Source organism: Lampris incognitus, chromosome 11, assembly GCF_029633865.1.
Source record: "Lampris incognitus isolate fLamInc1 chromosome 11, fLamInc1.hap2, whole genome shotgun sequence".
NCBI classification, from domain to species: Eukaryota; Metazoa; Chordata; class Actinopteri; order Lampriformes; family Lampridae; genus Lampris; species Lampris incognitus.
The window spans coordinates 15,744,602-15,761,921 of NC_079221.1; the positions used below are offsets into that span (position 1 = coordinate 15,744,602).

The 17,320-nt window shown below is 40.8% G+C and overlaps 2 gene segments (V, D, J or C); one reads left to right on the top strand and one right to left on the bottom strand.

Annotated features, from left to right (window-relative positions):
- The window catches only part of LOC130121274 (Ig kappa chain V region Mem5-like), a 216,805-nt gene extending 215,671 nt beyond the window's left edge, over positions 1-1,134 (bottom strand). The window contains 2 exon segments of the V gene segment in view: positions 452-768; positions 1,071-1,134. Of these exon segments, the coding sequence occupies positions 452-768; positions 1,071-1,119 (366 nt within the window).
- Positions 1-17,320, top strand: part of LOC130121270 (Ig kappa chain V-III region MOPC 63-like) — an 84,681-nt gene that overhangs the window by 50,865 nt on the left and 16,496 nt on the right.

A 17,320-nucleotide genomic window follows, 5' to 3' on the forward strand; every position in this document is an offset into this window, starting at 1 on the left:
TTGGTGCATCAGTTTATTTTGGTTAAAATCATAATTCTTTTTCAATAATGTTTCAAAGTAAATCTCACACTTTCATGTAATGTAGGATTTACTTTCCATTTTATTGAAATGGTACTTTTTGTGGGATCATAGGATGTATACATATTTTAGGACAATAAAAGAAAGACACTGACAAAACTGCCAAATTTGACTTTTTTTATTATTTGTGCATTAGTTTGTAAGCAGTAGTATAACAACAATAGAATCGGGGGGGGGGGACAATGTGACAAATACTAAATATTAGAAGACCAAGAAAAAACATTACTACAATGATATTATTATTATCTTTATAGTTTATTATTATTAGTATTATTATTGATGATGTTCTAGAGCTTACCGTATGTTCCAGCTGGCAGATCAGTCACTGTGAAACAGAGGGAGGTTTTTGTACGGCTCTCTATCACCGTGTGAACACATACTGACTATTGATACTGTGTTCACTCTGACAGTAGTAAACTGCTGTATCCTCAGCCTGGACTCCACTGATGGTCATGGTGAAGTCAGTCCCAGACCCACTGCCACTAAACCTCGATGGAGTTCCTGACTCAAGACTGCTTGTCCAATAAATGAGGAGTTTAGGAGTTTCTCCAGGTTTCTGTTGGTACCAGGAGACACAGGGAGGGCTGCAAGCTGCAGGTTGACTCAGTTTGCATCTCAGACTCACTGATTCTCCTAAATTGACAGTTTTCATTGAAGGAGTCTGAGTCACAGTGACCTGACTGCTTGATCCTGAAAATAAAAACACACAAACAGACTGAAAGTGAAGGCCTTCATTCTCTCACATGTACATTTGGAAATCTCTGTGAAAGGACTGATTTGTTACTCATTAAATCAAGTAAACACATATAATCCTTTCTTAAGGTTTTGTTTGACTTAAACTAAGCAGTGTAAAACACAAACAGGGACTTGGTAGAAATAAAGTGTAGGTTGGGCAACACAAAGTGTTGAGATCAGAGAAAGTTCTTTCAGGAGAGGAAAAAGTTCAGATGAGGAAAACAAGGAAGACAGTGAATCATCTCTGCCGGTCTTACCTTGAATAAAGGCAGCACATGTCAGCATGAAAATGGTGGTCAAACACATGGTTTTTACCTTTGCTGTCACAATGAACAAGTGTTGGTGATTTTGCTTTGGACTTGCAGAGTTATAAAGATTTCATGAGCACTGAAGCGTGTCCTTCAAATAAGTAGTGTCCTCTCTATGCAAATGACCTTCCTGATTAAACTGCTGTTAGCAGCAGATGTGTATATAATGTCCTGTGAGGAAACACCGTCTTGTGTGTGCTGCAGTCAGTTATTACAGTAGTTACCAGCAACTTCTTTGACTAATGCCAAGTTAGATTAAGAAGGACGTTATCTTGGGTTAAGAACACTCTATAACATGTTCATAACACCTTGAGAAGTTATCTCTACATTGTCATGCTTTGACTTCATGATATTCAGATTATACCATTCACACACTTAAACTGAAATCCAGGTCATGATCAAACTGAAATAAATAAACATATTTTATGGTTTTTCATTCATATCCAAATACAAGCTCCCCTATATATACAAATAATCCTCCAAAAATCAGTTGCTATTGTCTAACATTCCTGGTTGTTGTGCCCCGGAGATGAACTTAATCCCAAATCAAGTGTTGCCTGAGAAGATTTCTGCACCAATAAGAAACAAACGGGTGATAACAAGAATGGCTGCTAACTGAAGCTACAGGACATGTCTTATTGTCCACAGTGTCTCTGCATAGACAGCGACCCAGCTAGCAGGAACCTTCATACAACATTGGCTAACGTAACCTAAAAGTTCTAATAATGTTTTAAAGAAATCGTTTTACTCTAATGTTCAAAGTACATTCAAGGTGTGATTAAAGTAACATGGGCCATGGGGCTATGAGTTTTTATAGCCCCCTCCCCCCATCAACAATCACTTCAGACTGCAGTTTTATTTTATGACAATATGATATATTTGATGATGGATAAAATGTCTAAGTGAGTAAAGGCAAATAATAGAGCAGTCTGATAAATTCAGAAGATTACTTCACTTTACTGTAATGCAGCATTTAAAACCAGGAAACGGTAACACTTATGCCATATGACAAGATGTAAGGCAACGTATCTAGTCTCATATCACAATATCTGATACACATGCTAACATATTGCCAACTGCTGGTATGAGAGAGAGAAGGAGCCGACTTCTCCCTCTACTAATTCCACTTATCCTTCCTCTCATAGCAGTTCACACACACACACACAAACACACACACACACACACACACACACACACACACACACACACACACACACACACACACACACACACACACACACACACGGTTGTGCCCCAGGGCTTGAGCCGCGGTGAGCCCTTGCATTAATAAGGGCTTGAGTACGTTATAAGGATGTTTATCATTTCAAATAATGTACCTATAAGGTTAAATGTTAACTAAGACGTAACGGTTTAACTGCAAACATTCAGAGGATGTTTTGAGGATGATGTCAGGGCCACAGATCATGTTACATGATAACAAAGGAAGAACATTCTCAAAACTACATTTAGAAAATGTTTTCAGGAAGTTATTGAGGCCTCAGGTTACAGAAAGTGTTTTATAAAACAATCCTGTAGTGTGATATTTTAACAAAGGTGGAATGTTTTGCCTGCAACATTATGAGGATGTTTTGGGGACGTTGTTGAGGTAGCAGATTATATAATGTTGTTTTATGAAATATTCCAAAAAGAATCATAATAACAAAGGAAGAACATTCTCACTGCAACTTTCAAAAAATGTTTTGAGGATGTTATTGAGGCCTGAGATGGTAAAACTACTAATACGACTACTACTACTACTTTCAGCTGCTGCTGTTAGGGGTCGCCACAGCGGATCATCCGTTTCCATTCCTGTAATGTGACGTATTAACAAGGTCTCGCTCAAGGTCAAATGTATTTTTAGATCAATTTAAAAGCAAACCAGCAACAGTTATCATAAAACATAAGTTCATACATACACACATACAAGCATACATATATACATACGTCATCATTATCATCATCATCATCATCATCAGTGGTCTCTCTAGGCAAGTATAACTATCCTCTCTATTGGGTTGTCTGCTTTTGGGTTTTCAGATGGCTGTAGAGACCGATCCATGGTCCACATCCTTTGGTGCAGTGTGGACAGGGGAACGTGGTGGTGGTTGGTGGAGGTGTTTGAGCATTTTTCTCTCTCTACGTGCAGTGATGTTGCTTTTCCTCTGCAGCACAGTTTTGTCCCAATTTCATGACATTCAGCTTCATCCTGCATGGATTTCATCCAGGAGCGCCTACCCAGTGCAGTGTGTTCCCAGTTGCTCGATGTGATGTTGAATTTCTTCAGACTGGTCTTGATATTGTCCTTGAAACGTTTCTTTTGCCTGGTGGGAACTAACTGACCTTCCTGCAGCTGGGAGTACAGGATCTGTTTGCGGGGACATGTGTTGGACATGTGGATGACTCAGCCTGTCTGTGCTGCATTATTGTGGTGGTGGTGCTAGTCATGTTGGCTTCTTCCAGAACACTGGTGTTGATGCGTCTGTCCTTCCAGCTGATCCTCAGGATCTTTCGTAAGGATCTTTGTTGGTATTGTTTCAGGGCTCTCAGGTGCCTGCTGTAGGTGGTCCATGACTCTGCTCCATACAGGGTGGTGGGGAGGACAGCAGCTCCTTTGACCAGAAGTTTTGTTGGACTTTTAGTTCTGAGTCTTCAAACACTCTTTTCCTGAGCCAGACAAAAGAGCCAGTGACACAGATCTCAGGTGATGGCTGACCTCAGAATCGATGTCAGTTTTTGAGGAGGGAAGGCTGCCGAAGTAGGACAAGTGCAACGTTTTGATGAACACATGCATACATATGTATATAATGTACAAATACAAACGTACACAACTGTACGTACATCCAAGTCAAGTCAAGCTAATTTTATTTGTAAAACCCAACATCACAAATTACAAATTTGCCTCAGGGGTCTATACAGCTACACAACATTCTGTCATTAGACCCTCTGATCAGGTAAGGAACAACTCCCTAAAAAAACCTTTAACAGGGAGAAAAAACAGGAAGAAACTTCAGGGAGCGCAACAGAGGAGGGATCTTCCTCCCAAGATGGACAGAATACAATCGATGTTGTGCTTACACAATTTACACAATACAACATTGAAAGAGGATAACAGAATAATAATGGACTTATAAAATGTATGACGAAAACTATGTGATGGATGCCGAGCAGTGTTCAGACACCACTAGAACAGCCCTGCATACTAACATAGAGTACTCATTATTTCATGCATCGTTACAGAGGAAAGGTGGTAAGTAATAGTGGATCTTAAGACACTTTTAAAATATCTTAAAGTGTCAGTGTAAATGTACAACACAATGCTTACTTTCAAAGTATTGATTCTGATTTTAAGTATGAATACATTAATATATTAAACAGCTAGTATTTCAGCACAGTGGCCCAATGGTTAGTGCTGTTGCCTCACAGTAAGAAGGTCCTGCATTTGAACCCCAGGCAGTCCCAGGTCCTTTCTGTGTGGAGTTTGCATGTTCTCCCTGTGTGTGGGTGGGTTTCCTCCGGGTGCTCCGGATTCCTCCCACCATCAAAAAGACATGCATTTTAGGGTTAATACGCCTTCCTGTCTCTGCCCCTGAGCAATGCAATGGAAAGAAGAACTGGAGTTGGCCCCTGGATGCTGCAGCTGCCCACTGCTTTAATTTAAACTTTTTTCCTTAACCTTAGAAAAAAAAGAATGCAAGGATGACAATTGGACATTTTGTTTTGGCATTTTTATGTTTTTTTTTAAAGAAGGGGATAATCACACCGTTAATGATCAATTGATGTAATTATTGTAACATGTAGTTGAATACATCTTTAAACATGTTGGTGCATCAGGTTATATTTGGTTAAAATCATAATTATTTTACATCGCTCTCAAACAACAAGGCAACATGATTGAAAACTCTGAAATCAGCTGTTTTCTAAACATACTCTGTGAAGCACTGACTTTTATCAATGGATGGACCAATTTATTTTGTCCATTTTCTGAGAAGATAAACTCCAGTTTCCCAGGTTTGGGGGATTCAGTAATGTTTCAAAGTAAATCTCACAATTTCATGTAACGTAGGATTTACTTTCCATTTTATTGAAATGGTACTTTTTGCGTGATCATAGGATGTATACGTATTTGAAGACAACAAAAGAAAACACTGACAAAACTGCCAAATTTAAAAGAATATTTAATATATATGTGCAAAAATATGAAAGCAATACGATAACAATAAAATACAAAAAAGACAATACAACTAATATTAAATATTAGAACAAGACCAAGAACAAAACTTTACTACATTATTATTATTATTGATGTTGTTGTTCTAGAGCTTACCGTATGTTCCAGCTGGCAGATCAGTCACTGTGAAACAGAGGGAAGTTTTTGTACGGCTCTCTATCACCGTGTGAACACATACTGACTATTGATATAGTGGTGACTCTGACAGTAGTAAACTGCTGTATCCTCAGCCTGGACTCCACTGATGGTCATGGTGATGTCAGTCCCAGACCCACTGCCACTAAACCTCGATGGAGTTCCTGACTGAAGACTGTTTGTTTGGTAAATGAGGAGTTTAGGAGTTTCTCCAGGTTTCTGTTGGTACCAGGAGACACAGGGAGTGCTGCAAGCTGTAGGTTGACTCAGTTTGCATCCCAGACTCACTGATTCTCCTACATTGACAGTTTTCATTGAAGGAGTCTGAGTCACAGTGACCTGACTGCTTGATCCTGAAAGCAAAAACACACAAACAGACTGAACGGAAGGTCTTCATTCTCTCACAAGTACATTTGGAAATCTCAATGAAAGGACTGATTTGTTCCTCATTAAATCAAATAAACACATATAATCCTTTCTTAAGGTTTTGTTTTAACGTCAGCTAAACAGTGTAAAACACAAACAGGGACTTGGTAGAAATAAAGTGTAGGTTGGGCAACACAAAGTGTTGAGATCAGAGAAAGTTCTTTCAGGAGAGAAAAAGTTCAGATGAGGAAAACAAGGAAGACAGTGAATCATCTCTGCCGGTCTTACCTTGAATAAAGGCAGCACATGTCAGCATGAAAATGGTGGTCAAACACATGGTTTTTACCTTTGCTGTCACAATGAACAAGTGTTGGTGATTTTGCTTTGGACTTGCAGAGTTATAAAGATTTCATGAGCACTGAAGCGTGTCCTTCAAATAAGAAGTGTCCTCTCTATGCAAATGACCTTCCTGATTAAACTGCTGTTAGCAGCAGATGTGTATATAATGTCCTGTGAGGAAACACCGTCTTGTGTGTGCTGCAGTCAGTAATTACAGTAGTTACCATCACCTTCTTTGACTAATGCCAAGTTAGATTGAGAAGGAAGTTATCTTGGATTAAGAACACTTTATAACACGTTCATAACACCTTGAGAAGTTATCTCTACATTGTCATGCTTTGATTTCATGATATTCAGAGTATACCATTCACACACTTGAACTGACATCCAGTTCATGATCAAACTGAAATAAATAAAAAACTTTTTTCAGGGTTTTTAATTCATGTCCAAATACAAGCTCCACTACATATGCAAATAATATCCCTAAAATCAGTTCTAAGACTCCCATGTATATACAAAATGCCTTTTCTCCCAAGATGAAGATTTTGGGGTTTTTTTGCCAAAGCAGGTTGGCCATAAAGCAGCAAGAAAAAAAACCTTTAATATTTTGGCCATCACCACCATTTCCTTAACTTGTAAATTATCTGAGGTGAACCATGATGACTTAAGGTTCAGTTAACCTCAGTTTTATATAATAAAGAATCTCTGTTACTGTGTCATTCCGGACAATACGCATGTGCGGGCATGTGCAGAGGTCACCCGCTGTGGCCCCGTCATTGTACAACAGCTTCACCTACAGGTGAGGAGTGGGTAGAGCTTTTTTTTTAGTTTTGTTTCGTTTTCCAAGCTGCATCATCATCATCATCATCATCATCATCACCATCATCACCGTCTCCGTCTCCGTCTCTGTCTCTCTCTCTCTCTCTCTCTCTCTCTCTCTCTCTCTCTCTCTCTCTCTCTCTCCCTCTCCCTCTCATATACATATATACACTACCGTTCAAAAGTTTGGGATCACCCAAACAATTTTGTGTTTTCCATGAAAAGTCACACTTATTCACCACCATATGTTGTGAAATGAATAGAAAATAGAGTCAAGACATTGACAAGGTTAGAAATAATGATTTGTATTTGAAATAAGATTTTTTTTACATCAAACTTTGCTTTCGTCAAGAATCCTCCATTTGCAGCAATTACAGCATTGCAGACCTTTGGCATTCTAGCTGTTAATTTGTTGAGGTAATCTGGAGAAATTGCACCCCACGCTTCCAGAAGCAGCTCCCACAAGTTGGATTGGTTGGATGGGCACTTCTTTGAGCAGATTGAGTTTCTGGAGCATCACATTTGTGGGGTCAATTAAACGCTCAAAATGGCCAGAAAAAGAGAACTTTCATCTGAAACTCGACAGTCTATTCTTGTTCTTAGAAATGAAGGCTATTCCATGTGAGAAATTGCTAAGAAATTGAAGATTTCCTACACCGGTGTGTACTACTCCCTTCAGAGGACAGCACAAACAGGCTCTAACCAGAGTAGAAAAAGAAGTGGGAGGCCGCGTTGCACAACTGAGCAAGAAGATAAGTACATTAGAGTCTCTAGTTTGAGAAACAGACGCCTCACAGGTCCCCAACTGGCATCTTCATTAAATAGTACCTGTTAGAGCCTGTTTGTGCTGTCCTCTGAAGGGAGTAGTACACACCGGTGTAGGAAATCTTCAATTTCTTAGCAATTTCTCGCATGGAATAGCCTTCATTTCTAAGAACAAGAATAGACTGTCGAGTTTCAGATGAAAGTTCTCTTTTTCTGGCCATTTTGAGCGTTTAATTGACCCCACAAATGTGATGCTCCAGAAACTCAATCTGCTCAAAGAAGTGCCCATCCAACCAATCCAACTTGTGGGAGCTGCTTCTGGAAGCGTGGGGTGCAATTTCTCCAGATTACCTCAACAAATTAACAGCTAGAATGCCAAAGGTCTGCAATGCTGTAATTGCTGCAAATGGAGGATTCTTTGACGAAAGCAAAGTTTGATGTAAAAAAAATCTTATTTCAAATACAAATCATTATTTCTAACCTTGTCAATGTCTTGACTCTATTTTCTATTCATTTCACAACATATGGTGGTGAATAAGTGTGACTTTTCATGGAAAACACGAAATTGTTTGGGTGATCCCAAACTTTTGAACGGTAGTGTACATATACATATATAAGCAAAGTGTACAGTGGCGCAGTGGGTAGCGCAGTCGCCTCACAGCAAGAAGGTCCTGGGTTCGAGCCCTGGGGTAGTCCAACCTCGGGGATTGTCCCAGGTCGCCCTCTGTATGGAGTTTTCATGTTCTTCTGTGTCTGTGTCGTTTTCCTCCGGGTGCTCCTGTTTCCTCTGACAGTCCAAAGACATGTAGGTCAGGTAAATCAGCCATACTGAATTGTCTCTATGTCTGTGTGTGTGTGTGTCTGTGTGTCGGCACAGGCACACACACCAATCACACCCTGTGATGGACTGGCAGTTTGTCCAGGGTGTCTCCCCACCTGCCGCCCAATGACTGCTGAAATAGGCTCCAGCATCCCCGTGACCCTGAGAGCTGGATAAGTGGTCTGGATAAAGGAAATAATGGAAAAACATTCTGACACTCACCTCCAGCATCTGGTCTGGTTAAGGATCCCGGTTCCATGTGAGTCTTAACAGTAGATCAGCCTCTCTGGATTGGGTTGTTGATTTCCCTCTTCAATTTAAGAGGTAATGGGTGGAAACAGGGAAGTGAAAGAGGGGGGAAGTGAGGGTTTAGAGTTGTAGGAGAGCACAGAGAGATGAAAGCATAAAAGAATGGTGGGATTTTTTCATCAGGATGCTAAGCTCATTATGGTCCCTGTGGACCTGGGGCAGGTACAAATCCTACTGTTGGAGCCTGCTGCTAGGTGACAGGCTATGAGTGGTTATTAATACTATGTAGTGTGTTTTCCTAAAGAGCGCAATTACAGCTTGACCAAATGTGAAAAAAGATGCATTATTACAATAGGACTATACAATAGGACGATGTGCAGAACTGTAGCAACTACAGAGGTATAAAGTTGATCAGCCACAGCATGAAGATTTGGGAAAGAGTGATAGAAGCTAGGTTAAGAGGAGAGGTGATGATTAGCGAGCAGCAGTATGGTTTCATGCCATGAAAGAGCACCACAGATGTGATGTTTGCTTTGAGAATATTGATTGAGAAGTATAGAGAAGGCCAGAAGGAGTTACATTGTGTCTTTGTAGATTTAGAGAAAGCATACGACAGGGTGCCGAGAGAGGAGGTGTGGTATTGTATGAGGAAGTCGGGGGTTGCAGAGAAGTATGTCGGAGTGGTGCAGGATATGTATGAGGGAAGTGTGGCAATGGTGAGGTGTGTGGTTGGAATGACAGATGGGTTCAAGGTGGAGGTGGGATTACATCAAGGATCGGCTCTGAGCCCTTTCTTGTTTGCAATGGTGATGGACAGGTTGACGGACAAGATCAGGCAGGAGTCTCCATGGATGATGATGTTCGCCGATGACATTGTGATCTGTAGCGAGAGCAGGGTGCAGGTTGAGGTGGAGGTATGCACTGGAGAGAAGAGGAATGAAAGTCAGTAGGAGCAAGACGGAATACCTATGCATGAATGAGAGGGAGGACAGTGGAATGGTCAGGATACAAGGAGTGGAGGTGACGAAGGCATATGAATTCAAACATTTGGGGTCAACTGTCCAAAGTAACGGGGAGTGCAGTAGAGAAGTGAAGAAGAGAGTGCAGGCAGGGTGGAGTGGGTGGAGACGTGTGTCAGGAGTGATTCGCGACAGAAGGGTATCAGCAAGAGTTAAAGGGAAGGTTTACCAGATGGTAGTGAGACCAGCTGTGTTACATGGTTTGGATACAGTGGCACTGATGAAAAGACAGGAGGTGGAGCTGGAGGTGGCAGAGTTGAAGATACTAAGATTTTCACTGGGAGTGACGAAGAAGGAGAGGATTAGGAATGATTATATTTGAGGGGCCGCTCAAGTTGGACGGTTTGGAGACAAAGCAAGAGAGGCAAGGTTGAGATGGCTTGGACATGTGTGGAGGAGAGATGCTGGGTATATTGGGAGAAGGATGCTGAATATGGAGCTGCCAGGGAAGAGGAGAAGAGGAAGGCCAAAGAGGAGGTTTATGGATGTGGTGAGGGAAGACATGCAGGTGGCTGGTGTGACAGAGGAAGATGCAGAAGACAGGAAGAAATGAAAACGGATGATCCGCTGTGGCGCCCCCTAACGGGAGCAGCCAAAAGTAGTAGTAGTATTACAATACGACTAAACAGAAATATCTCTTTCAGTACAGCACACAAATGATTTGGAGGATTTCCAGATTTAATAAGCGACTTATTATCTGAAATTCATCATTCAGTATCTGTAAGATTTTTACAGATTGAACCCTTTAGATTGTCGTATTTTGTCAATTACAAAGCAATGAAATGAGAATAGGTGTGGAGCCTAAATCTGCTATATCTCCCATCCATTGCTACTGCAAAAAAAAGGAATAACAATAAAGAAGAATAACAGCAATAATCATATCAGTTGGACTATTTGTACTGAAATGTTAAAGTATACAGGGCTATAATGGACTACTGTATAAGCCTTTCCAAACAGGTGGGTTTGTTTTTGGGTAAAAGGGCCATATTATTCTCCTCAGGTCTGATTGTGCAATGTAAGGTGTGCAGTGAGTCAGAGAAGTCTTGTGGCCCCATCGGGCCCCAGGTCGGCGCTGGAGTGGAAGGATCTGACGTTTTCCTTTATGTCAGTGGGGTTTGTTTCTTTATTTTACACATATGAAAAGTTAGAAAAAGATGACAATGTGTTATTGGCAAGACAATGTGAAGGTGAATTGCCTTAAAACCCTCAAGGGGCTTGAAAAGTGTCATTCTCCAGACAGCATACTACAAGAAACAATTACAGCAAGGCAGTGTGCACAATATGTATGTATCTATCAATAGCTCCACACATGGCAAAAGACGCAGACACAGTTTAATACAGCACCCGACAACGATGCATCCCATAAACACCCATGTTACAGCAGTACAATGAATCAGCCATAGTCACAAGACAAACATACACATCAAGAACATTTTATCACGATAAATGCAACTATACACAAACACTGTCATTAACAGACTAAGAAAATACACTCATGTAATATGGCTTAGAGTTTATGTATGTATGTATATATATATATATATATGTATATATATATATATATATATATATATATATATATATATATATATATATATATATATACAGAGCATCCGGAAAGTATTCACACCCCTTCACTTTCCCCACATTTTGTTATGTTACAGCCTTATTCCAAAATGGATAAAATTCCTTTTTTTTCCTCATCAATCTACACACAATTCCCCCATAATGACAAAGTGAAAAAGGTTTTGTATAAATTGCTGCAAATGGATTAAAAATAAAAAACTGAAATATTGCATGTACATAAGTATTCACACCCTTTACTCAGTACTTGGTTGAGGCACCCTTGGTAGCGATTACAGCCTCAAGTCTTCTTGGGTATGAAGCTACAAGCTTGGCACACCTACATTTGGGGTATTTCTTCCATTCTTCTCTGCAGATCCTCTCGAGCTCTGTAAGGTTAGATGGGGAACGTCGCTGCACAGCTATTTTCAGGTCTTTCCAGAGATGTTCAATGGGGTTCAAGTCTGGGTTCTGGCTGGGCCACTCAAGGACATTCACAGACTTATCCCGAAGCCACTCCTTCGTTGTCTTAGCTGTGTGCTTAGGGTCGTTGTCGTGTTGAAAGGTAAACCTTCGCCCCAGTCTGAGGTCCTGAGTGCTCTGGAGCACGTTTTCATCAAGGATCTCTCTGTACTTTGCTCCATTCATCTTTCCCTCAATCCTGACTAGTCTCCCAGTTCCTGCCGCTGAAAAACATCCCCACAGCATGATGCTGCCACCACCATGCTTCACTGTAGGGATGGTATTAGCAAGGTGATGAGAGGTGCCTGGTTTCCTCCAGACGTGACGTTTGGCATGCAGGCGAAAGAGTTCAATCTTGGTTTCATCAGACCAGAGAATCTTGTTTCTCATGGTCTGAGAGTCCTTTAGGTGCTTTCTGGCAAACTCCAAGCGGGCTGTCATGTGCCTTTTACTGAGCAAAGGCTTCCGTCTGGCCACTCTACGATAAAGGCCTGATTGGTGGAGTGCTGCAGAGATGGTTGTCCTTCTGGAATGCTCTCCCATCTCCACAGAGGAACGCTGGAGCTCTGTCAGAGTGACCATCGGGTTCTTGGTCACCTCCCTGACCAAGGCCCTTCTCCCCCGATTGCTCAGTTTGGCTGGCCGGCCAGCTCTAGGAAGAGTCCTGGTGGATCCAAGCTTCATCCATTTACGAATGATGGAGATCACTGTGCTCTTCGGGACCTTCAAAGCTGTAGAAATTGTTTTGTACCCTTCCCCAGATCTGTGCCTCGATACAATCCTGTCTCGGAGGTCCACAGACAATTCCTTTGACTTCATGGCTCGGTTTCTGCTCTGACATGCACTGTCAACAGTGGGACCTTATATAGACAGATGTGTGCCTTTCCAAATCATGTCCAATCATTGAATTTACTAGAGGTGGACTCCAATCAAGATGTAGAAACATCTCAAGGATGATCAGTGGAAACAGGATGAACCTGAGATCAATTTAGAGTGTCATAGCAAAGGGTGTGAATACTTATGTACATGCAATATTACAGTTTTTTATTTTTAATAAATGTGCAAAAATTTCTGCAAAACTTTTTCACTTTGTCATTATGGGGTATTGTGTGTAGATTGATGTGAAAAAAAAAGGAATTTAATCCATTTTGGAATAAGGCTGTAACATAACAAAATGTGGGGAAAGTGAAGGGGTGTGAATACTTTCTGGATGCACTGTGTATATATATATATGTGTGTGTGTGTGTGCGTGTGCGTGTGTGTGTGTGTTTGTGTGTATATTAGGTTAAAATCATTAGCCCCCAAGGAACTATGGAACATTTCCCTAAAATTCTGCCCAATGTTTGCATCATCCGTAAAACTTTACATAGTAAAACATTCATCATGTTAAGGCCCCTATTTGGTACATTTTGGAATGTAAAATAAATCTTCAGGTTTGCTTTATACCAAATGTAGTGAAAATTGAGGTGGTCAAAATTATTAGCTAGCCCCCATGTGATTTTTTGCATTCAGAACACACCTGAGCAATCAATCAGCTTTCAAATCACACCTGAGAAATCAATCAGCATTGAACTTTACTTAAGGGAATCCAATGAACAGGGCTAGTGGCACTTGAACACTTGAGTGAGAGGGACTACTCTTAAATTCTTGGTAAGAAGTAATTTCATCATGCCAAAAAGTAAAGAAATCAGTCTGGAACTCAGAAAGAAGATAGTGGATGCTCATCTTAAGGGGGAAGGCTATATTGCCATTTCCAAGTGTTTCACGGTGTCTAGAACAGCTGTGTGTTGGATCATTGCAAAGCACAAGGAGACAAATTCTGTTAGAAACAAACCTGGATGTGGTCGAAAGAGCAAGATTTCAAAAACTTTGGAGAGGAAAATAGTCAGAGATGTCAACAACAATCCCTGCATCAATGCCAAGATGATTGTTGCTGAACTGGCCTCTTCTGGACTTGATGTTTCAAGGAAGACTGTTGTGAGGGCTCTTCATCGTGGCAGGCTTTGAGGTCATGGTCCAAGAAAAACTCCATTGCTCACACAGCGGCACATCAGAGCCAGACTGAAGTTTGCCTGTGAACATCTGAAACATGGGCATGAGTTTTGGAAGTCTGTCCTTTGGTCTGATGAGGCTAAAATTGAGCTGTTTGGACACATGGATGTTGCTTTTGTTTGGCGAAGGAAGGGAGAGGCCTTCAACCCTAAAAACACAGTTGCCACAGTTAAACATGGTGGTGGGAGCATAATGCTGTGGGGCTGTTTTGCTGCTTCAGGCACAGGGAAACTTGTTCGGGTGCATGGGATCATGAAGACAGAAGATTATGTTGACATTTTGAAGGATAATGTAAAGAAATCTGCTGCCAGTCTAGTTTAGCTCGCTGCTGGGTCTCCCAGCAAGACAATGACCCGAAGAATACATCCAAGTTCGTTCAAAAATTTTTGAAGGACACCAAAATCAAGGTGCTGGAGTGGCCGTCTCAGAGCAGAGATCTCGATCCTATTGAGAATCTGTGGTGGGAGCTCAAGGTTAATATCCATGCTCAAAAACCACACAATTTGGATGAGCTGGGACAATTTGACTATTAATTGTCAGAGGGCTAATAATTTTGGCCTTGTCATTTTTATTTTTTCTCATTTCAATTCAGCTCAGCAGTAAAATATCTTAAGCTTATTGGAGATTTTGTCTTTGTCCTTTTTGAAGCAGTTAAACTATAAACACTTTTGGTTATGGTCATTTCTATGGAAAAGTTAAAGGTTTTGTTTGATTTCATAAAGGGGGCTAATAATTTTGACCTAAACTGTATATAACGTTGTTTTTTTTTCCAGAAACCGCCAATGGTGTTGACAAGAGCTCAGCTAATGTAATGGAATATCAATATAAATGCAGGGGGGAAAAAAACTTTATACATAGCAGTACAAGCTTGTTTCATGCACCGTGCACTCGTCAGCTGATGCACGAAACGAGCCTGTACAGCTATGTATAACTTTTTTTTCCATATATATATATATATATATATATATACATAATAGACTTTTAGACACATAGGACAAAGGAAAATGTTGGTTGGACCCAGCATATACAGGCAGACCATATGGAAAATGGTCACCACAGAGCGCTGTGGACAGGGGGATGCAACCTACTGCCAGCTAGCACCAGAGCTTGATGGGTAAGCACACACACATACAGTGCCACATTCACCTCTCCTCAATGTTTCTCCATGTGGAGAGAAGGGATCTCACTGTGGTTCTCTGGAGTCCCAGAGACATTAGAAATGGCTTTGTAAACTTTTCCAGACTGATATATCTCAATGATGTTTTTTTCTCATCTCTTCCGGAATTTCTTTTGAGCGCAGCATAGTGTGCTGCTTGTTGAGACCTTGTAGCCTACGTAACATTAATGGTAAGCTTTTATACCATCAATGTGACGTAGCCTGTTTTGGAAACAGCTCCGCCCAGGATAGGAAGGCTCTGCACAGAGTAGTGCGTTCGGCTGAGCGCAGTATTGGTAACTCAATCTCCACCCTGCAGGACTTATACACCAAGAGGTGCCGAACCAGGGCCTACAGGATTATGAAGGACCCTCACCACCCCAACAACGGACTGTTCCAGCTGCTGCGGTCAGGCAAGCGCCTCTGCAGTCATGCTGGAAATACAGCGAGACTGAGACAGTTTTTTTCCTCAGGCCATCAGGACTGTGAACTCTGACCTTACCGGGGCCCCCTCGCTGACCCATACTACCCCCCTCATGCTCAAGCATGCACACACACACACACACACACACACACACACACACACACACACACACACAGAAAGGTAACCGACTACACATAACTCATATTTCAGTGCATATACATCAGATTTCTATTTTAAGTGTTTTTACTGTATCTATTGCGCTGTCTGTTTTCTTTTTACAGAGAGTTATGTTGATTGTAAATGGTAAATTGTATATTCCAAATTGGAATGCATGTGTACCTGTTGTACTTTGTTGTTTGCACATCTCGGAGCTCATACCTTCTTTTTTTTTAAATTTCACTGCATTCGGGACTTGTACTTGTGTGTACGTGACAAATAAAACTCTTGAATCGATATAAGTCATGTTTAGATTCAACAGGGCTGGCAGTCATCAAGCCTGGGTGTGTCTGCTCTAACTGAATCCAATGATCAATTAAATGTGGTTAATTGTCTTACTGAGTAACTAAGAGGACAATCACTTTTTCAAACAGAGTCAGTTGGTGTTGGATAACTGTTTTCCTTAAGTAAAAAAATAGTCATTTAAAAACTGAATCTGTGTTTACTCAGGTTCCCTTCATCTCATTGCATTTTGTATGAAGATCTGAATCAAATAAATTTGACAAATGTGCAAAAATAGAGGCGATCAGGAAGGGGGCAAATACTATTTCATGGTGTAACCTGCACGACAGGGGAATGGGCCTATGCTTGCGCAGGGACAGTTTACAGTCTAATGTCTAAGTTCAGTGGAGATTGGTGTAGGTTTTTTTCTAGACCGGATTCTAGTACTCACCCCAAAGACAACACACACACTCGTGGGTATAGTTTACAATAAAAAACCAATTTATTTCAACGTTTCAAAGTAAAGTTATTTCAATATCAATACTAAATTAGATGTGTTATATATATATATATATATATATATTACTCTATTATACTTTTTAAAAGTTCTTCCTAATATTCTATTTATTGTCTATATCTATCTATATTCTATTTTATACCCTTCTAATATATTACTCATGCAGCCATATTCTACACTAACAAATTAAAGAAAATAATCCAAAATAAAGTATGAGTGCACTCAAAGAAAATAATAAAGAAAAGAAAAGGGGGAATGATTCAGTCTTCCAATCTGTGCAAGGTGCAATGTCCAGATCCTACCACAATCACAGGGGCAAGTTAATGTAGAGGCGATGATGATGAATCCAAATCCAGGGCGATGATGGGGGCAATCCAAAGGGGGTATCCAAGGGTTCCAAAAGGGTGTAGCAAGGGGGGTTGTTCGGGGTACTAAAAAACCAGTCAGGATTCCAGCAGCGTACAAAACACAAGAGAAAAGAGTCTTCCTTCTTCCTTCAACGGGAGATCATCTGTCTTTGGATAAAATCAAGATATCCTACGTAAATGGCTATGATTACATGGAACACAGAAAGCTGTTTACTTTTTAGCTTTGGCTAGCGGCTCACCAAGGAAGCTTCGTGGGAGGGATCTTTTTTGTCGTAGTTCAAATGTCCTGTGGCTCAAATATCCGTAGTTCAAATATCAATAATTCAGGTATCCATAGTCAAAGTTGTCCGTATTTCTAAATATCCGTATTTCTCTTCTCTATTGTCGACGGTTGTTTGCATGGTTTAAACTCTGTAGCTTGTGTGCCTCCTAGAGGCTACTCGTGGAACTTACATACGTCACAGGGTACATGTAATCAT